The sequence below is a fragment of the Protopterus annectens genome, chromosome 7.part0, assembly GCF_019279795.1.
Source record: "Protopterus annectens isolate FY-2018-M chromosome 7.part0, PAN1.0, whole genome shotgun sequence".
In the NCBI taxonomy this organism is placed as follows: domain Eukaryota; kingdom Metazoa; phylum Chordata; order Ceratodontiformes; family Protopteridae; genus Protopterus; species Protopterus annectens.
The window spans coordinates 94,108,405-94,131,065 of NC_056739.1; the positions used below are offsets into that span (position 1 = coordinate 94,108,405).

Here is a 22,661-nt window from a genome sequence, read left to right on the forward strand (position 1 = left end):
TATATCTGTGTGTCAGTTGTCAAGACATCATCTAATGATTGTTTATGGTCAGGCTGTTGAGGTTATGTATACTACCAGAATGCAAACCAATGACAGATAGTAACAGTATCACCCACAGCACAGTGTCAAACCATGTCATACACACATGTGTACCCAAGTTCCAAAATGTGTGTAGTACAATGCATACTGGCCACCAATAGAAACTATGTAGTGTTAACACTATGTAATACAGGGCATGTCACCCTGCCCATGTGTCCACTATGCATGTAGATGCAGACAGTGCACCTCCACCATGTTCACAAATGTACACCTGCAAATCTGTGCTGCACACATCCCACATGTACTGTCCACTCTCTAACACATGCTGCAAATACTACACACATCAGCCAAGTGGCACGTGGGCAGACAATACACTATTGGAATTAACAATGGTGTAAACAATACTACATTGACACTCATAGCTTTAATGCATCATGCCTGCTCAGCTACACCTTCAAGGATATCATTACACTTTACTGCTGACAACATGCTAACATTGCTATACTGCTATAAAGTCACCCTGTGCATCAGCACCATGTTAGCCTGTTCCTGCATCAATGTTACAGATGACAGGAGGTGGCACAGGTTTCATCATATGCACAGGGTGTGTTGTTGGTTTGCCAGAGGCCTACATTGAGCCATACAATAGGCATGTATGTGTGTGTGTGTGAGGGCCAGGAGTACTGCTATGGCCTAATGTTGATGTAATGTGTGCAGGTATGTGCTAGCCCTAGGTGTCTGGTTTATGTGTTTGTGTGTCTGCATGCACACAGTTCCACTATGTGGCTGCCATTTACGGGGATTTGTGGGGCAGCCACAGACTGTACCTGCCAGGCTTTACAGATCACCGTCTCTGGCCACAGATACGGTACCTGTGCCTGGCAGGGGTGCTACTGACAGTAGCAGGTACTAAGCCAGACTGGGTACTATCCTCAGAGGTAGACAGATGTACACTGGACCCAGGTCCCTGCTGGAACTGGCCAGAGCCACGTGCACGTGGTCTTCTAGGATGGTCTATGGACAGCCCACCCTCAACATTTCTGGGTCTGGTACTGGCACTACGGGAGCGACTGTGATTTGAGGGATGTCTGTGGTGACTGGCAGCTGCTGATGTTGCTGGCATATGTCCACGTCAACGTGTCAAATGTCCCGCACTGTCCTGACACATGGACATGACATTGCAGAGGACATCTAATGTCTCACCCCAATGTCTATCAGTGACCTCAGTGTAATTATGGATGGCACCTGCTAGGTCATGGATACTGTCATTTAAAGTGGTGTTATGTGCCCTCTGTGCCCTTAGTCCCTGTTTGGTGTACCGTTCCATACGTGCCTTTGCCTCCATGACAGCCTGGAATATGCATGAGGTTGTAAGACCTGTGGCACATCTGCCAGGGGCATGATGACCAGCAGTGCTCCGATGAGAACCCCTGGACATCTGCCTATGTGGTACCATTCCAGACGTCTGGGTATGGCTGCTGTGTCGGGATGCATGTGCCATAGATACCACACTGTCCTGGTGAATGCCGACTGTACACTGTCCCTCAGCTAAGGGAATTGGTGATGGATGTATTGGCAGTATGACTGTGTGCATGGATGGGGTGGACACATGTGTACTGTCGATTGGTGGCCCAACGACAGACCCTGGCAAACATGCCTGTGCTTCAACACACCTATCCTCATTATCACTATTTGTGTCAGTGACATCAGGTTCCCTGCTGCAGTGAACCAGCCCAACCTCAGCACCTGTGAGAGAAAGGCAGGAAACACCTTTACGACCTGTACATGATGTCGGAACACATGCAAGCATACACACATGCACACATGAACACATGCACACATGAACACATGCACACAAATACACTCCTCACTAAAGCACACACACACACACACACACACACACACACACACACACACACACACACACACACACACACACACACACACACACACACACACACACACACACACACCACCAGCAATCCAGAACATACTCAATAGCGGTTGATGGTGGGGTACAGTATCACAAGCCAAACAGTCATATCACACGTGTCAGCATGCAGGACGTATGTTGCTCAACAGCATGCAGTGCCAGTGTTGACAGTCCTTGCTAATAACAGTATACATGGCTTTGATGCATGTGTGTTGTTGTTCAGTGATTGGCCTCACCCTGGAATGCAATGTGTACATGGACACAACATTGCTGTGCAAGTCTTAAAAGCTCTTCAATGTCCTGTGCACCATCACTCACAGGTATACATACCATGGCTGGATGTGTATCTGTGTGTCACATAGATATCCATTTCTGATTAGAGCGTCTGTGTCTTTAGCAGATAATTGTGGACACAGGTTTAGCTCATGCATGCTATGTATACACACAGGATACCTGATGGAATACCATCGCTCAACATAGCCATTGTACAGTTGTTATGGTGAGTGTAGAACATATTGTAGACATGCCAGTGCCAGACATGACATGCTACAACACAACTGCAACATTAAACATCACACATACCCAATGTGTGTCATGTGTCCTATCCACTCAATAGCATTACAAGACATATATGTGTCACTTTGTGCAAATGGTGATTGCTATGCATATTGTGTATAGGTGCATATCCTTGCACACACACAGCATTGAGGTGTATAGCAATGAATGCTATGTGTAGTATTGTGGTTACTGTAACTGGATGGGCTGTAGTACCATGAACCATCATCATGCAGCATCATGTGGTCACTCAAAGCTACTAATGTATGCCAGACTGGCAACTATCATGCTGTACCTGAACTGCAGTACTGTGGCTACATTCACCATTTCACAGCCAGTTGTTACATGGGTTTGTAAGGTGCCCAATAGGGAGCATTGCCTAACATGAATGTGCTGTGTGTTGAAGAGTGTCGCACTGCCCTATAATAGGCCTCTACCCCTCAGGTATATTATGTGTGCTGTGTGGATGACATTTGGGATACTGGAGTGTGACCTTACAGCAGGTGTCTGAATACGCCATGTGTAGCATATTAACGTGTACTGCGTATGACAAAGTTGTGTATGTTATGTGCATATGTATCGACTCTGCCTATCCAATGTCTACTGCAGTGTAGCCACAATTGTTTGGGATGCTCTGTGTATTGCATGTGTTTGAGGCAGCTACTCACATTACTGAGATGTGCATAGTCTCACAGCAAACATGCACAGCATGTATTATGCGTAGGTGTGTTACATGTGTACATGGCCTAAACCTCACCTATGACATGCACATTTTATTTGCAATATAAAATGTAGAACACACTCACCAGCATGGGTCTGCTGCCTTGCTGTCACACCAGAGGGACCTACAAGGATATGAGACAGTTTGTCAGTGGCAACAACTGTGGCATTGCTACTGTGGGTTTGCAGTCTTACAGTAGTACAATGGTTGACAGTCACAGGCCTACAGATTATGTTCCAAATTATCAGTATTGCACAACATCAAGCTCCACATCTTCTAACTACACAGTACACATCTCACATATGCATGATCTACCAATGGAGGTAACAGTAGTCTACAGATATGCCGTGTTACCTGCACGCTCTGTGTGAACTTGCTGGGTGGATCTGGCCTCCATGATGATACATGTGTGCTGTTGTTGTTGTTAGCCAGGAGCCACCAGGCTCAGGAGCAGCTCCTCCACTCTGGTGAGGGGGGTGGATGGTTACCCCACCACCTGTGGCAAGCTGTTGTCTACGGACATCAGACGCATGCTGCCGGACATGTCTAAGTAAATCACTGCAGTGATGGCGTACCTGCTCATATGTCCAGTTATGCATGCCTAAGTCATTTACCCTATGGACAACATCTTGCCACAGTGCGGTCCGCTCATGCTGGTCCTGGCTGATTCTTGAGAAAAGCAGGGTGTAGTGCTTAACCAAACTGGTTGTTATTACTTCATCCTCAGCTGGACTATAGGTAGGGTTGCAATGGTGGGCCATGACCCTGGAAGACAATGAAATAATATGTGTGAGCAAGTCATGTGGCACACTTAACATTCTAAAGTACAGATATCATTGAACTGCCATATATAGCAACCTATTGGCTGTCAGAGGATACACACTTTCAATACCACATATCAGTGCACAACCTACAACTGTCTGACAGTGCCTGGCATGCTCTATATATTAAACCATGTTCTGCACAGCAACAAAGAGAAAACAGTATGTAAGACTATACAACAGTACATGGCACACTCTATGCGACACAATGCACCACCTAGCCACAGGAGGTATATATCAAGCTAACGCATAAAGAAATATGTCATCCATTACAATGATTGTAAAGTCCAGTTATAGTATTACCAGTGTACCACACTAGTTGTTGATGGCAAACCCCTGCCTAACAAATGTGCACATTCGTGAATATAGGTGGCATACTGCTGTACTAGACTATACATGTTGCTAGATACGCACTTATATCCTGTAACACACATATGACCGAGGGCATGTTACAGGCATAACCACACACACATCAGACATACATACAAGACACAAAGGTATGGCAACCCAGATGAGCTTTACCTGTGTACCATACAGTACTGTGTGTCAGTACTTACAAATCCTTATGCCTGAGGTATGTAATCTGTGAGGACTACAGGTAACACACAAAACAGTGGTTCTAAGCAATGTGGACATACACCATACTGTGCTGTTTAGGCCTACAGCTTCAGGTAGCACTACAGTTCATACGGGATTTGGATTCACCAGGAGTACCAATCAATAAACATACATGTACTGCTTTAGCCTACAATGGCACACCCCAGTCAACCCCAAGGGACTACGTCAGACCATATGCCATACTGCTTTTTCTGCCCAGCAATAGCATACACATCTTTTGCTGGGATCAGAGCTAGGACACAAAATACCATGACAGAAACAGTTTCCCACTAAGCTATCACACATATACACAACTTTGACCCATTTACCAACACATTCACCATCACACTCAGTCAACCTCACATAGCAATTATTGCAATAAGTACATGTGGGTGTGTATCGGTTCATAGGTAGGTAATAGGCTATTGGCCCTAGGGCCTATAGAAGCCTAGCCATATGGTATCCTGGCATTTGGCACCCATGTAATTTAATTTCATGTGCCCCTGTCAAGCAGAGCTACAGAGGTGATTCCAGGGGTGTATTTCCTATCTCCCATCCAATCATCAGGATTATTCATGTCGACTGCTAATGAGGATGTTGATGTGTGTCTGTCTCTCTCTCTCTCAATAGCTGCAATGGAATGATTTCATGTGTGGACAGCAAGTGCACCCTGCTTTTATAGGTATCTGCACATGTGCATGTGATGGCCTCTGCACCAACTGGTGGCCACCATTTGGTAATTGCATGCAGCCTGCTGTGTGGTAATTGCAGTACTCACTGTCATAGCAACCCAATGCTATGAATTGCTAAGTCAGGTAGGTGTAGCCCTTTCAGCTTTCCAAAGTGGGGCCCATGCTTGTTTGCTGTGGACACCGTTGTTTAAGTCAGAAGGTTGGTATACTTCTTATATCTGAAGCTAAGGGTTTAGCCAGTGATTTAAATGTTGTACTCCGACCTGAATGTTGCCACTTCCAGTACACAGTTGTCAGTGTAGAATTGTACTCACCCCTACAAATGCTAACACAAGATACATGGGAGTATGTAGTTTCTTTTCTACTTATACAATTAACTGCCATACATAAATAGTTATTGAGATGTATTCATTTGGCACATGAACTGTTTGTGAACTGCTATACTGTGAATATTAATGTACTCACTTCTGCACAGTTTGTGCTTTTTTATTGTTGACATTAGCACAGGATGCTCAAGAAAACTGGACAATTCCAGTACTGAGTATGCCTACCTACATCCTTGGTGGACCCTGAACACACAGGTATATTGTACATTTGGGTGGAGATTGTCCTGCTATGATACTGTGTGGGGGTTGTAAAGTGCTACTGTAACATTATTTACTGCTAGAATGGCTGGTTCTCTTATCACAGTCATGTAATGCAATTCCACAACAACTGCTAGTAAAGTTCCACATAACAGGTTTTGTGTTATGGCATTCGTATCTTTCCTTTACATTCACTCATTCTGATGCATGATATATCTATTTCAGCAACAACCTGCTGTATATCTACTGTGGCTTAGTGGTACTTCATGCAGTCTAGTGTGTCCAAGGTATGGTGTACAAGACTGAGAGAGGTGTTTTATTTTGCTGCTGAGCAGAACACGGGCCCTCACATGCAGGGTGACTAAGGCACTTTTAAGCAGTTGTAAGTGGGTTTGGGCAGGTTTGCGCGAAGCTTAGCAATACTTAGCTAAGCGCACATAAGCACACACTTGCGCAAACCCGCTAACTACTGCTTAAAAGTGCTTACTCCCGCTAACCCCTGCGCTCATTTCTTTGAAAGAAAAGAAAATGGGGAGAGTGGAAAGTGGTGAAAAAGGGGCACAAAGAGGGAAAGACAGTAGGGAAAACAGCTCGGGATGTGCAGGACGGGTGTAGGGAAGGTCCATAGCTGTCCATTTTGTTAACAGCAACAGCTGTGCATATGCAATAAATTTGGAGGGAAATATGAAACCTTCCATTCCTGAGAGAGGGGTGAGGACAACAAAGTATTTTGTACTGCCAATTAAATATCAGTTTATGTGTCCAGTGGACATGTGTGCAAAATGGGGAGCTATGTATGGGGCGTAATTGTTTTTGGGAGCAGATTACCTTTTTTTTCAGGTGAGAGTGGAATGTGGGGTAGGGGAAGTAGGTATATTTGGGGAGGTAGGTTGAGGAGGTAAACAGACAAGACAGACAAGGCGCATACAGGGGCGGAATATGACACATGTGGTGGGTGAACACCATTGACGGGGAAGGATGTTTGAAAATCCCAAGCCCATGAGCCCACAGATGGCAACAGTGGAACTGAGATCCCCACCCATGGGCAGTCACCACTGCACCTTCACAGCCCAGAGGGTGGCTGTGCTGGGGGCTGCGTAGGAGGGGCAGGCTCACCTGTGAGTCGCTCCACTCATGCTTCAAGCTGGCGTAGAGGATCAGCGACTGAACAATCGATCTCCCTACGTACCACAGCCTGGACCGTTCGGAGGGTGATAGGTGGCCCTCCTCCGGCCATGCTTGCACGGGGGGGACGAGCATCATCCCCTGCAGCACTTCCACCCGAAGGTGGCACATGGCCAACGGAGGAGGAGGTCCCGGGCTGGGCAGCGGACCTGCTGGTGCCAGGTGCCATCGTCAGCTGAGGTGGGACAGTTGGGTCTGCTGGGACCGGCCTTCCCATACATTCTATGTTTAGGAGGATTTAATGACAATATAGGTTGGTAACAGCCAACAGCATTCCAAATTAGTTGTAACAGCATGCAGTAGTATTCCCATTAACCCAACACACCAGAGTTCCAACAGTTGAACAGCAAGCATAAGACATGCATGTATAGAACAACAGTGGACATTCCAACAGCATGCAGGTTTGATTGGTTGCAACAGGCCACCAAGATTGTGGTATTTCAACAGGGCACATGCATCAAAGTAAATGCAGATATTTATAAACCAACAGGACATATGTCCCAACAAATGTTTTGAGATTCGACATACCCATTGAGGTGTGGAATTGCATTGTTTATGCACATAGATTAGGGTGTAAAAAGATGCCTCCATTAACAACTTATATATACTTATAGTTTACACTACATTCCTATTGACTGCAGGTATATATCCCCTACATGTATTATTACACTAGGCAATGTCCGTTAAATTGTGAAATGGGTTTTGCTAGTTCTTTATATACCTGACCTGTATCTGACATACAAACTGTCCAGGATGCAGATGTTACTGCTACATATTTATATATTTTATTTATATTTATATATCTACATATCTGGATGTGTTCAGGTGACATTATCAGTTATATTTTAACAGCCCCCTACATTTCTAGCAGCACGCTGACATTTCTGGGGAACACAATAACAAGCTACTCATGTGCCAGATTAACCTGTACATGCCAGCCATGAACCAACAGTTGAGGACTGTATATATGCTTAACAGCTACTGGCACTCCCTTCATCCACTTTATATGGGCCTACCCAAGTGTGGGTTGACAGCGCTTAATACAACGGTACTATTTCTATAATGCAAGAGTACTACAATATATCGAAGAAAGTGACACGGACACACTCCAGGAATTATACCTTTATTAATTACATTACACACTTTTCTAGAGGCTCTCTCAATTATTTGATATATCAGCGCATGCAGAAGACTTATTCAAGACGTATTATACCTTTATTAATGGGGTAGAACACTCTTTTTCAGGCTCTCTCACTTATTTTATATAACAGTACATGCAGAGAAATTATTCAAGACTTATTATAACTTTATTAATGGGTTACAACACTCTTTTTCTGGCTCTCTCATTTATTTTATATAACAGTACATGCAGATAAGTTAGTCAAGACTTATTATACCTTTATTATTGGGCTACAACACCTTTTTTCAGGCTCTCTCACTTATTTTATATAACAATACATGCAGAATAATTACTAACCTGTCTGGTGGCACAGCCTTAGCAGCCTATCTGCATAGGCTTGCTGATTTGCAGCACGGACACCTGCAGCTGTGAAGTAAATGAAGTGATATCGAGACATACCTATCCATAATATAGACTACAATAGCAATTCTTACATACTTCATTCCATGGCTACCTACTCAGTGGTGGGGCATTTTCCATCCCACGGGCCTCCTGTATCCACTGGTTCAGTCAGTCCTCCTTGCGTCTCTTCAGGTCTGAGTAGTGGTGTCTGACCTGCTCAACAGTACGAGGGACGCCAGTGGCTCTGGTGAGATCATGAGCTAGACGGTTCCAGGCTTCCGCTTTGTATTCAGTGCCCTGGAACTGGCCCTGCAGGAGTCTCTCATCATGATTATGGATGAGGAGCCAAACCATTACTTTTGACTCCTCAGTGCCCCAACGTTGCGCTCGAAATCAAGAGCCCTCTCCAACACCAGCCATGCTGACTGCAGATGGGAGCTACAACCAGTTATGGCAAGTATTCCCACCTATGGAGCTTAAATATGCCTCATTTCCCGCACTTATTTGTGATTGGCCGGTTTTGAAAAATCTCACCTGAAAGCACACCTGCTTAGCAATGGGTAAACTTCCATTGATATGTACGTGTGTGTTGAAAATGCATGCATATGAAAAGCTGTCATGGCTTAGTGGTTTAGTACTGTGATTATGGTGCACAGTGTCCCGGGTTCGAGGCCTGTCATTGCTTTTTATTTTACTACTGGCCAGACTGGCTAGGAGGTGTGGCTGTGTTTAGCTCGACATTGCCCGATGTTGCACTAGTTAGCGTGGTGCACAGCTGCATGCAAACATGTTTTGTGTGTGCAGTTGGCACGATGAGCAGCTACGCGCAAAGCCATTGCGCTAGTTAAAGCAGTGCTAAGCTATGTGCAATTGTACTTAAATGTGCATAATACTGGTAAACTTTGCTTAGCAGTGCTTCACATTGCTTAAGATACGTTACTTATGCATTCATCAGTATGCATAACCATTTCACCTTCATATATATATATATATATATATATATATATATATATATATATATCTATATCTATATAAAATATCGTTCACTACTACATAGGCCATTTCAATGCTTTTTACTAAAATTTAAAAGATAAATGTCAGGAATTATTTTATATACAGGTTTCCAACAGCAAACAGTAAGGGGTACTCGAACCGGGAATGCCTCCTCTTTGTGCGAAGACTCTACCACTACGCTATTGCTATTTGGCTTAATTTGCATATAAGTTTCTTATTATCCTCTTCAATGTCTAAACTACTAACTGTAGCTAAGCAATGGGCAAACCTGTGCAAATACGGGTAGCTATATCGGGAATAATAAAAAAATTAAAAGTTTTACATTTTATAATTGTACAGGGGTTTAGAATGTGGGGGAGTGTAGTGTTGGGTATGTACACATTTGAGCGGACTCGCTCATATCAGTTGACATTTCCCAATTGACAGACTTGCGGGGTCATGGATTTTTGGCAGTCCGACACACCCCCTGCACTCGTGCATGCTCCGTGTTAGCCTTAGAGTTGGGCAGCGCGCCCTCATGAATATGCATGGCGCGCTGACGTCTTACTCTTAGGCTGCAGTTTCCGTGTAAGACTAACTTAGTCTTACACAGAAGGTTAGTGAATCCTGGGGACTGTATAATGTATCAGTCACAATTCTGTTCTATTACTGCTGTACTTATTTGTAGTATTAATTTTTGAATATTTTGATATATTAGTAAGAGTCTGGATTTCAGAGAGTTCATTATTAGCCCTATTCCAGTATTTTATTGAGCATAAAGCACAATGATCAAGCCATATTAGGTGGGGCTGGCCTTAGCTGAAATTGCAACTTAGGTAAAGAACTCCATGGTAATCCCCCATGCAGCCCACTGGTTCCCCCCTACACCAACACCATTGCCTTCCTAGTTCCTCTTCCTCCCCCCCATCCAGACAGATTAATATTTTCTTGCCTTTTCACACTTTGTATTACTCTTTGAGATTTTCTCGATCCTTTCAACACACCACATGGCCAAAACTACATAGTGTAATAACTGTGGAAGAAATAAACTGAATTAAACTGAATTGGAAGCTGCTAGGCCTCTGGAAGCTGTGGGGTTATAAATGCTCTTGGATGTATTTTAGAGATTTTTTCCAAACTTCTGAGCCAATGATGGCCTGAAGAAAAGTCATAGTAATGAAATACATTCCCTAGGATTTAGAAAGGCTTACCACATGTGGGAAGCCTTATTATGGCCATTTTCCCACTTGTGGCAAGCCTTTCCAATTCTCAGACTGCCCTGCCACTGAGTTTCCTACTAGCAGAAGCTTCAGAAGAGAGGGGAAGTCACTTTGGCACAGCTGCATGCTAATGCAGTAGTAAGGGGATTGGCTGATGCTAATAATTGGCTAATAATTTGCTAATATGCTGTCCTCTGTAAATGTCAGGGGCTCCAAATTTATGCTGCCAAACAACTAAAAGAATCACTCAGCTGTGAAAATTTCCACAGTTGGACAAAAATGTGAAAATCATCACAAAATGGGAGTCACTCATTCAGTCTTAAGGAAGCAGACACAGTGGAGGTAAATTCAGCGGACATAAGATGGGGGTGCCAGCCTGTGCATATGTAGATATGTGTGTGTGTGTGTGTGTGTGTGTGTGTGTGTGTGTGTGTGTGTGTGTGTGTGTGTGTGTGTGTGTGTGTGTATTTGTGTGTTTGTACATGTGTGTGTGTGTGTGTGTGTGTGTGTGTGTGTGTGTGTGTGTGAGCGTGTGTGTGTGTGTGTGTGTGTGTGTGTGTGTGTGTGTGTGTGTGTGTGTGTGTGTGTGTATATGTGTGTGTGTGTGTGTGCATCTGTGTAGGTGGTCACACTGGGGGGGTAGGCAGGGAACGGAGAGTCTGTGTATGTGTGTGTGTGTGTGTGTGTGTGTGTGTGTGTGTCAGTGTTAGAATGCACATGTGATTGAATGGGTGAGTGACTCCATCAGTGTAATCGACTGTGGAAGTTTGCTTCTATTTTGAGTGGATGTGTGTGTGCTTGTAGCTACGTCTGAATGTATGTGTGTGTGAGTGTAGGGGGGCTTCATTTGACAACACAATACATGAATTGCCAGGGAAAACACTACCACCTTCAAGTCAAACAGCACTAGTGCTATGAAAGTCTGATTTAGAGATATGCTAATGAGACAATAATGAGGTCTTTCGCATTGTGGACATGGCTATCTCTGAATCGTATTTTCTCATCATTGCATAAATTGACCTACCTGCAGTAGGCAACGTGCATGAACAATGATAATCCTTCTAAATCCTAGGGTTTCAGTCTTATTTTTTATAAGGAAGAAATATACAGCCATGGGGTCAAGGCCACCAATCCCCTGCAATCTCTGAAGGTTCTATATCAGTCCGTTGAAATGGCGGATGATCAAATACCAGATGTTCGAACTGTGAAGTTCGAAAACTAATTATCGCGAAGTCGCGGAACACCGAATTCTTTCCCCGGGAAAGAATTCGGTGGATCGGTTCTGTAGCTTCGTGATTATCAGGACTGTGGTGGGAAGTTACGGGTCAGGTTCAGATAAGTGTGCGATTGTGTAGATGTTAGGGTTAGGGAGCGGGTTAGGTGAGTTAGGGTTAGGGTGCAGGTGAGGTGGATGTGCGATAGTGACAGACTTTAGGGTTAGGGCGGGATAGGTGGGTTAGGGTGTGCGTCAGGTGAGTGTGCGATAGTGACGGACCTTAGGGTTAGGGTTTGGGTTAAGGTAAGTGGATAGATAGTAGTGTATGTACAGTTTAGTGTAGGGTTAGATGTAGGATTTTAAGTGTTTGTGTGTGGATTGCTGTTTTTTGGTGTGCTTGTGCTGTGTGTGTGCTTCATGAAACAGCGATTTTTTTCCCCTGGGAAAATAAATCACTGTTCTAAGACTTCAATGTTTTTGTACTTCGTGGTTAGAAGTTCGAACTTCAACCATTTCAGTGAACTGATATAGACCCATCTCTGAAGGCCTTGATATTGTGTGATGTATTTTATACCTTAATTTTGAAAGAAAATTACTTGCTGTTTTTTTTACTGCTAACCAGAATAGACATGTATGTATCCCCAATATTGCATGTTTTCATAGAAAAAAAACATCAGTGATATTATTTTTTTGCATGATGACCCTGGCTTTGACAATGATTTATCACAAAATGTACGTATACACACACACACACACACACACACACACACACACACACACACACACACACATAATCTGTCATACTGCAAGCTTTCCAACAGCCAGACTGTAAGCATGCCAGCTGACCTATGACATTTGTTTGGGGGTGCTAGAGGAAACAAGACCACTTAGATAAAACTCACACAGGGACATACAGACTCCACCAAGATGAAACTACAGCCAAGAATGCAAAAAGAGAACAAGGCACGGGGGGTTGTAAAACTGCTCATTGCACCACTATGCCAGTGCTCTGTTGCTGTAATACAAATCCTGACCAGACTACCCAAGACACTGCACAACATGTATAGTGTTGATCTCTGACTGTGATGTAAAGTTAAAGGAATTATGTCCAGCTTGCAAGTCTTACAAACACCGCACCCCCCAACACACACACTCACACATGCATGAGCCATAGCAATGATTTTTCTACATTGATTTCATCAAATACTGTTCCTGCATGCCAACTCAATGATTGCTTAAATGGGATCAAAAAGCAGCAGTAATGTGCCACTTTTATCCATGGATGGCCACTGTACCCATCTACTACAAGCATCTTACTGACTGTGTAGACCTCAGATCTCTGATTGTGATTAAAAAATAATGGCAACAGAAGCATATTCCAACTTGCTTCACACAAATGCACACTAGTGGTGCAAAGTTTGGTTAATAACTGTTTAACTTGATGACAAAAGCAGGTTTATTTATTTCTATCCACCGACAACCTCCGTCCCCAGAAACTGTAACACTTTGTTGACTGTGTGAAGCTCAGATGCCTGAATGTGGTAAAAATGTACTGTACTGTATTTTAAGTTTGTATCACACAAACACTCTACAGCCTGAGTAAGGTATTCCATCATGCATCATACATGTGCACACTAATCTTGCAAAGCCAGATCAATGACTGTTCAACCTGAGCAAACAGCAGGATCAGGTACTTTCATCCACAGCTATCCCCCATACTCAGCAATTATAGCCAATTTGTTGTCTGCATACAGCACAAATGTCTAACTGTGATAAAAATAATAGCTAGGAGACATCCTTTAATTACACAAATAACATCAGAAATAATAACAAGCAGTGCAATGAACCTATCTCTAATAGCATCTCCCAGTCAGAACCTTAAGATACTGCTAACAGCTTTGCAGATAAATTCCACTCCAACTTCTGCCTCTGTTACCTTCAAACATCCCAGTACAAACTGCATGATACATACCCCCACAGTAATTATTACTCAACAGATTAAAAGTTCTATCAAAGATCAATAGCTTCAACTTGATGGATCCAGATAATACACCTGTTTCCTGTTCAGTATGACATCCCACCTATCAATTCTCCCCTTAAACTATTCACCACAGCCTATCTACTAGATATGTATCAAAAGACCAGAGAACAGCTGTAGCAGTTCCTCCTACTCAGGGGAGACCCCACCATGGACTCTGTCAACACTAGATGTAGTAATCGCATCAGCATTATTATAAGTAGGGACATAGGGAATCTATAATCCCTGGATTTTAACCAATTTGGCTTTGTGAATGGTAGATCATACCTATTAAAACTGACTTTTTAAAAGAGTCAAAGAAGTACTAGATGATGGTTACTATGTGCAAATGGCTTATTTATTTATTTATTTATTTCCAGTTTGATTACCGGGGAAGTCCACTGGGCCAGAACGTACCCATTTTCAGTGGAGGCCCGGGGAGAAAAGCTCCAAAAGCAAAGCAAATACAATCTAAGTTACATAGTATAAAAGATAGTAATAAAATATATACATTTGGAATAACATTACATTGAATACAGTTAGTAAAAAAGCAAATACACGCAGTATACTTCAAAAAACATCATTCAGGAAGGTAGATACAATAGATTTAGTAGTTTCCTTCAAGTAGCAGGTTTGACTGTATGAAAAGAAGGTGTAAGGTTACATGCTATTTACAATATATACATATGAGGAGTAGAGAGAGAGAAAGTACATAAACTGAGAGTAGAATATAGTTTGATCAAGCAGTGATCGAGAGAGAAAAAGAGAAGAAAAGAAGATAGTATTAGGGTAGAGTAAAGAGAAAGGATGTAGAGGGTTCAAGGGGAATTTATGTAGATTTATGTAGGATGTAAGCAGGTGCACTTATGTTTAGAGGATAAGTAAGAGAAAAGTTGGACTTTGAAGGCTTCAGTGTTAGAAGTTGTTCTAAGAGAAGAAGGGAGAGAGTTCCATTTCCTGCCAAGAGAGTAGGAGAGAAGGAGCTGGCCAGCAGGGCGATTGGGTTTGTGGATGGTGATTAAATTTTGGTGTTCAGATCTAAGAGATCTGTTTGGGGTGTATGGCGGAAGGATGTTTGCTAGGGCTGGGCATTTTTCAGGGTAGAATATTAATTTGTGAGCAGTGGTTAGTTGGAGGTAGTCTAGGTAGTTAGGGAGTTCTAGCCAGTTCAGAGTTTGTAGGGAAAGACAATGGTGAGAAGAGGTTTTAGATTTGGTAGCAAATTTAGAGATTTTATTATAGCAGATTTCGAGTTTAGTGGAGATGGAAGAAGACAGGTTAGTAAGGAGAGGGGCTCCATATAGTAGAGATGGTAGAAGATAGGTAGTTGCTAAGGAATGTCTAGCGGAGTTGGAGAAAGCAGTTGTTCTTATAGAGCATACCTAGCTTTTGGTGGGTTTTCTTTATGTTTTGTTGTATGTGGCTATCAAATTTGAGGTGCTCGTCTATAGTGATGCCAAGGAGTTTTGCAGATGGGACCACCTCTATGGTTGACTTTGTTTGGCTTATGATTTTGAATGCTGTTTTATCAAATGTGCAAGCCCTGGAGGAGCGAGAGAAGAATTTTGGATTTATTAGAGTTTAGAGAGAGATGATTTTGGTGCATCCAGTTCTCAGTAGTGGAAAAAGCTATTTGGGTTTTTGTCAGTAGTTCGAGAATGTTGGAGGTGGCGCAGACTAAGGTAGAATCATCTGCGTATTGGATGACTGTTGTGTCTGGGATGGCAGAGTGAAGGTTATTTATGAGGATGTTGAAAAGCATGGGTCCAAGGATGGACCCCTGGGGAACACCAGTGGGTGTAGGTAAGAAGGAGGAGGTAGAGTTGTTCCATTTGACAGCTTGGGATCTATCTGATAAGTAGCTAGAGAACCAGGATAGAGTATCAGGGAGAGATGAAGGTTTGATAGATGAAAGAGAAGGTGTTTGTGAGAGATGGTGTCAAGGCTTTAGACAGATCTAGCAGTACAGTGGAAACTAGTAACCCAGAAACCCTGGCTTGGTTGACTGTTTCTAAGAAGGATAGTAAGGCAGTAATAGTGCTGTGTCCAGGGCGGAAACCATGTTGGGTGGGTGTTAGGAGGTGGTTATGGATTAAGAAAGGCATGAGTTGGTGGTGGACGATTTCTCTAGGATTTTTGATAAAGGTGAGAGTAGGGCAATTGGGCGAAAGTTGGAGATATTTGTGTTTTGCCTCCTTTATGAAGTGGGAGAATGTAGGCTGATCTCCAAAGCATAGGAACATATGACTCTTTTATAGATCTGTTAATTAAGATGCTGATAGGAGAGCAATACCTTGCAGCACATTTAAGGAAAGAGGAGGGATGTTATCAGGGCATTAGTGCATGGCTTAAGTTTAGATAAGAGTCTTTTATGAATATAGTTGAAACAGGTTTCAGCTGGAAACTGGGAGGACAGTTAGAGGGTTGTTGGGAGTAGAGGAAAGAGAGTTGGATGTATTATTGTTGGGGAAGGATTTGGTAAGATTAGCTATAGATTCCGTGAAGAATTTGTTGAAGAGAGAGCTTAGATCTGAGTCAGTTTTACTTGGGTATGGGCAAGGGTTATTTTTAGATCCTGGGTGGAGAAGGGAATTTACTGATTTCCAGAACTGTTTGGGGTTCTTATTTTGGTTGGACTGTAGTTTGTAGTAGTAGTTCTTTTGTCCAGGGTGATTAGTTTTTTAGCTAGGTTGCGGAGTTGGGTGTATTGGAGCAGGGAAGAAGGGATTTTATTTTTCTGGTATAGCTTCCAAGATTTGTCCCTTTGATGCATGACTTGTTTTGTTTCTTTGGATAGCCAGGGGGCAGAGTTAGCTTTGACTCGTTTGTTTCTTGGAGGAGCTAGGAGTTCAGAGTATTTAGGAAGATAGAGTTAAACTGTTCTACAGCTTTGTCTAGGGAAGTGTATTTAGGGTCTGCCAGTTGGTATGTTTAAGAATGTTTGAGAAGATAGTTGGGTTGAAGTTGCTGAGATTACGAGTGTGGATGTAGTGGTGTAGATATTGGGTAGAGTTAGTGGAGCTGTGTATGAAAGTAGGGAGATGGTCACTGAAGGTATCAGGGATAGTGCCTGAAAGAGTTATTTTGTTTGGATGAGAGACTAGGATCCAGTCAATGGTAGATCCTGGGGGATTTGTTTTGTTAGGTCGGGTGGTTGAGTGTATTACTTGGGTGAAGTTAAAGAAGTTGATGAATAGGGAGGGGGAAGGAGAGTTGATTTTATTCCAATCAATGTTAACGCCTAGAATGTAGGTTTCAAATTTGATTTCAGTTGAGGCCCAGTAAAGAATATTTTCAAGGGTTGTTGTGTTGTCACCTGGGGATATATAAAGGGAGATAATGCAGATGTTCTTATGTTTATTTAGTCATAGGAGACTGGCTGTAAGTTCAGCGTTTTTGAACTCAGGAGTTGGAGTTTGTAGAGGGATCAGGGAGAGAAGGTTAGAAAATTATTGCAGAGCCTCCACCTTTTTTATTTGGTCGGTCAGTTCTGTGGATTTGGAAGCCAGGAGGTAAGATTTCAGAGTCGGTGATATGGGGTTTTAGCCAGGTTTCAGAAATGGCTAGGATGTCTGGTTGGTTGTGGCAAATCCAAGCATGAAGATGGTGAATTTTGTTATTTAGGCTCTGAGCATTGATAGAGAAGAGCTTAAGGGGGTTAGGAGAGGAAGTGGTAGAAGAATTGTGAGGGGGACTATGTTTTATTCCAGAGGGAGAAAAAGGGTTTGGGGAGACATTGTTAGTGGTGAGGCAGGGGCCAGGGTTCGGATGAATATCGCCACATAAGACGAGGTCATTATTGGTAGTAACTTTTTGTCTTTTGTGTTTTAGAAGTAGGAGGCTGTTATGGGGAGGGAGGATTTTCAGAGTGAGAGTTTTTGGTGTGGTGAGGCTTTTGGGATGTAAAAGGTACAGTGTTTTGGGAGGAATAAGAGTGGAAGATATGTTGTTGTAGTGGGTAGATAGAGAAGGTTGTGAATGAGTACAAGGGTTGGTTTGTGTAGGAGGAGGGGAAAAGGGTATTTTGTGAGAGTAGGACGTAGCAAAATATAGGGGAATGAGAAGTACAAGTAGTAATGATGGGACATAGATATTATGAAGGATTATGGGAGGCATGTTTGGCAAGCAGAGGTGGCAGAGATTGATGTAGTGGAGTTGAGTAGGCAGCACAAACAAAAATAAAATCTTATCTCAATTCAGTAAACTCTTCTGACCCTTTATCCCACTCTGGTATCAGAGACAAACTGGTAAAACTTGATATAAATCCCTGTGTAATCCACTGGGTTGCCATCTGGCTCACTGTTAGATACCATTCTGTTAGAACTGATGGTACATTACCTTCCAAGACATGTTATTAGTGGTGTATTCCAGAGCTTTTCTTCCATATGCCGCGGTGATGCAGTGGTAGCATTGTTGCCTCACAGCAAGAGGTTCTCCTGTTTGATTCTCGGCTAGAGTGTGGGGAGGGCCTTCTGTGTGGAGTCTGCATGTCCTCCCTGCGGGTGGATAGGTGTTCGAAAGACATGCGTAAATGGGTGTGCCTTCGTAGAAGGTTGAATGTCGAGCTGGCACCTTGGTGTTCGTGAAAATCTACTGCCAATCATTAGCGGACCGGAGTTCCTCTGTGGCGACCCCTAACCAGGAAAGACCGAAAGACAAACAAACATTCCAGAGCTTTTCTTGGGAATATTTTACTTTGGCATCTACTTCTCTGATGTCATATCTGTCTTTACATGTCTCTGGCTGGCCAAATTTGCAGAAGATTGCAAGCTTAGAACCATCATAATCTTTGCTGAAGACATCTGTATCCACCAAGAGTACCTAACTTGGACAAGCTTGAGGTGTGTTGATAATGGTCTAAAGATGAACACAAAAAGATATAGCATCATACAGTTTGGAAAACAATATACCTACTATATTGCTCTTAAAACAGACACTGTCATTAGGGACCTAGGCACCTTCAAAAGGTAACAAACTCTCTTTTGACAACCACATATCCGCTATCATTAGGAAAGCAATGATTACTAAGTGGATCTCCTCTTAGTCAAAAAGGGGTTATCTTTCCCTTCTACTCTTCCCTCATTGTGCCATACTAAAGTACGATGTGCCTTTCAAATGTACCTATCCAAGCACCTAACCCAACTTTACAAACCCTTGAAATGCCCTCCAGGTTGATAGCCTAGTTACCTCCTACAATCCTATGAACTACATCTATACTACAACAGAAATAGGACTTGTTAGCATGAAGGTATCTCTCCAAAAGAATCCTGTACGTCTGGAGCAACTTTCTGTAAAACAAAGCAAAGAATATTCCTCACTGCTGTCAAATCCAACTTAGACTGATGGATAGGAACCTTGGATTTACTTCATGCTGAGCCCCTTTGTTCCTTATGGACAGGAGGTAATTAGCTGTGCATACCAGTGGAAGTATAGTGGCTAGCTCTCAAAACAATGAACTTATTTTGTGCCTCGTACCAGGATACGAACCTTTAAAGTGTGTAAGGGGACCTTAACGCAACTTAACATGGCTTTCTTTTTTATGTATTTCTAAATTTTAAATTGTTGCCTACCATTTTCCCTAGTTCATTTAGAACAGTGTTGAATTCTTCGATGATTTGACCATTTATTTTGTAATTAGAATTTACGCCCTTTTTGTCAAGTCTTATGATGCTGCAATTCCTGACATTCAAGGTGAACTAATTACAGTAATTAATGCAGCAGTACTAGTGCATAATTCATTTTCAGAGACTAGCTGTGTAAAATGTGAACATCACACTTACCATAACATAGACAGCAATGAACACTGAGATTGTTAAGGTGACTACATAGTTTTTAGCTGCTACTAATAAAGAAGTTGATGTTAAGTTCAGAAGTATTGCAGAGAGTTTGCACTGTGAAGAAGTTTAATGAGTCTTAATAATGAAGGTTGAAGAAGTGCAACTTACAGAAGATTTTACTTCCCTACAGATGTACTTCAGTAAAAAATATCAATAATGACAGGATTTGACTTTCTTTACTCTGAAGGTGTAAAAAGCTATGTAAGAATCTTCAGCACCATAAAATGAAACAGTGCTTTAAGATGTTTTTTTTTTTCCTCTGCAGGCTGTTACGCTAAGAATTTTGGTCCCAAGGGGTTTGGATTTGGACAGGGAGCTGGTGCCCTGGCTCATACAAACTGAGAATACTAATGGATTGTGTCCATCTGCTGCCCACTCTTTACTATGCTTCACAAGCAAAAGCGTTACATCTTCACCAGAGTGCAAAGCGGCATGAACTGAATTTCCAGAAAATCTGTATTTCAGGCAGAACAGCGGCTTTAATTCTATTACTCAGTGACACTGTAAGGAAGACAGAATTGTCATTAAATGTATGTTTTATAAGTTGTACACCTCTGTCAGTTTAAAGAAACCCATTATAAAACATATACTTGTTTAACTATAGGTCAGCATATGTCATATAATCTTAGCATTTAGTTTACATGTTAACATTAATGTGTAATGGTAATCAGTGTTTCATTTCCAGATATTCTAAATATGGATTTGAATTTAACAATGCAGTCCTCTTTATAATTTTTTAACAGTATGTTTACATTCTCAGAAAAACAATTAAAACTAAGTATGCAAATTACTAAAATATGTGATTAAACTACAAGCAAAGCACATATTCAGAAATAACATGGCAAACAACAACTAAAAATGTAACGATTAAGTATACTCTATACTGTCATGAGATGGAGAAATAAACTGTGCATACAGTAGTGGTCAGGTAACTGACAAACCAAGTTATTATCCAAAAGAATGGTTCTGATTTTTGCAAACTTCAACTGCAGAAACTTTGAGGCCAGCAATAAACTGAAAATCCAAAGTGTTCTAATAACTGGTTTGTATCAGTTGCATAGTCCTTGCTTTGTTTATTGTATAGAAGTTCAATAAGCACATTGTGAGTATAAGCTTTTCAGTTTATATTTCTTGATATTCATGTAATAGAAGGTTCCTCGTTGTAGTTGTGATTAAAGATTTGTAGAATGTACTGAATAGGAAAATGATGAATGGAGTGTCTAAAAAACACCCCATTGTACACTGTAAAATGATACAATGTATTTAGTGCATTACATGGTAACAGTCTTAAAGGCACTTTGATTGCACAATTATATGAGGAATAAATGTTGCTTTCATTTTGACAGAACTGTGCGGTGTGTTGTTCTGCAAGTTTGTTAAACTCTTAGCAGTATCATTTGAACTTTATGGTCTGCTGCATTGATGGTTTACCACCTTGTCTACCTATCTATCTGTTTGTTTATTCTGTGTCCACTTGCTTTGCATGCAAACACACTGATTTACCAAGGAATTGGGGGGGGGGGGGGTTAGCAGTGTTCTCCTCAAAATAAAAATCAGTCCAGTAAGAACTGTAATCTGCTGCTTAGGTATACTAAATGAAGGGCAACAGTTTCACTGTTTAACTTCCAGCTAGTACAGTGATATATAAACTAGAAGACAACAAATGTCCATAGTATGAAAAGAATGTGTTTGCAAAAGCTGTGCAGACTTCCATTAGTTTGGTGGGTTTATACATGCTGTCTAAGCTTAAGTGGGACTTATTAATTAATAAAAGGAGATAAAAAAGGAAAGAAAATAGCTTTAGGTCACACAACGTACAGCATTATATTGAACATTAGTAAACTGCTTTGCAGGTTTGCAACAGCTAAGGCAGCCAGTGATGAAAACATGCAGTAAGTTACTTCCTTAACTAAGACGCTGCTGTCATGAAATGTAACATACATTTTTATTATTTTCCTTGCACTTTATTTATTTATACATATTTTTGCACTTTGTTTTCTTTAAGCAACAGGTATCTCTCAGTTTTGTAATTCTTTAATGTTAGGCTTTTACCTTTGACTTTTATAACTGAACACGTAAAAGTTCCTGTACTTCTTGACTATCATTTAACAACACTAAGCATAGCAGATATTGTAGTCCTACATTCGGGTAAAATGTTTACTTGATTTCTAAACAAAAAAATAGGATTGTCTCCTTCCATCTTACTATTTCAAAACAAACGATCAAGGACTGCACCCTGCATGGTGTAACCACGCCCTCCCATTGGATAAACCTGCCCCTTTTATCAAACCACACTCAGAAGCATCAATCTTGGATTCCGCATGCTGTTATCGTAGCAGCAAATATACAATTAATCAAGGACATCTAAAGGGAACATTTTTATAAACCAGCAAGCAATTGTTCTCAAACCCTAACAGTTTTAAGGGCTCACTACAAAGGCATGGCACCGGGCTACCTTATTTTAATGTTTTCTCCACTCATAGCCAGTGATGGCTTCAGATTCATTTTTTGGCAGGACACAACAGAGACACAGTAGCTAGCTGGTGGGGCAGATAGGACATGTAGGGAAAAAAACACCAAAACAACATATCAATAAAGTACAGAATATGATACATGGTAATAACTCAGCCATAGCCTAATATTACAAATAAAAAAAAACATTTCCCTAAGAAAAAAACAGAGAATGCCTTAACCTGACAAATCCAGCAACAGTCACAAAACAGAAAAAC

General features: G+C 41.8%; 1 protein-coding gene across 1 annotated transcript in view; it reads left to right on the forward strand.

Annotated features, from left to right (window-relative positions):
• The window catches only part of CSRP1 (cysteine and glycine rich protein 1), a 325,730-nt gene extending 304,450 nt beyond the window's left edge, over positions 1 to 21,280 (forward strand). Inside the window, exon 6 of the mRNA XM_044076518.1 lies at positions 20,198 to 21,280. Coding sequence (XP_043932453.1) covers positions 20,198 to 20,274 — 77 coding nt within the window. The 3' untranslated portion in view covers positions 20,275 to 21,280. The remainder of the gene's footprint in view (positions 1 to 20,197) is intronic.
• The last annotated feature ends 1,381 nt before the right edge of the window (positions 21,281 to 22,661 follow it).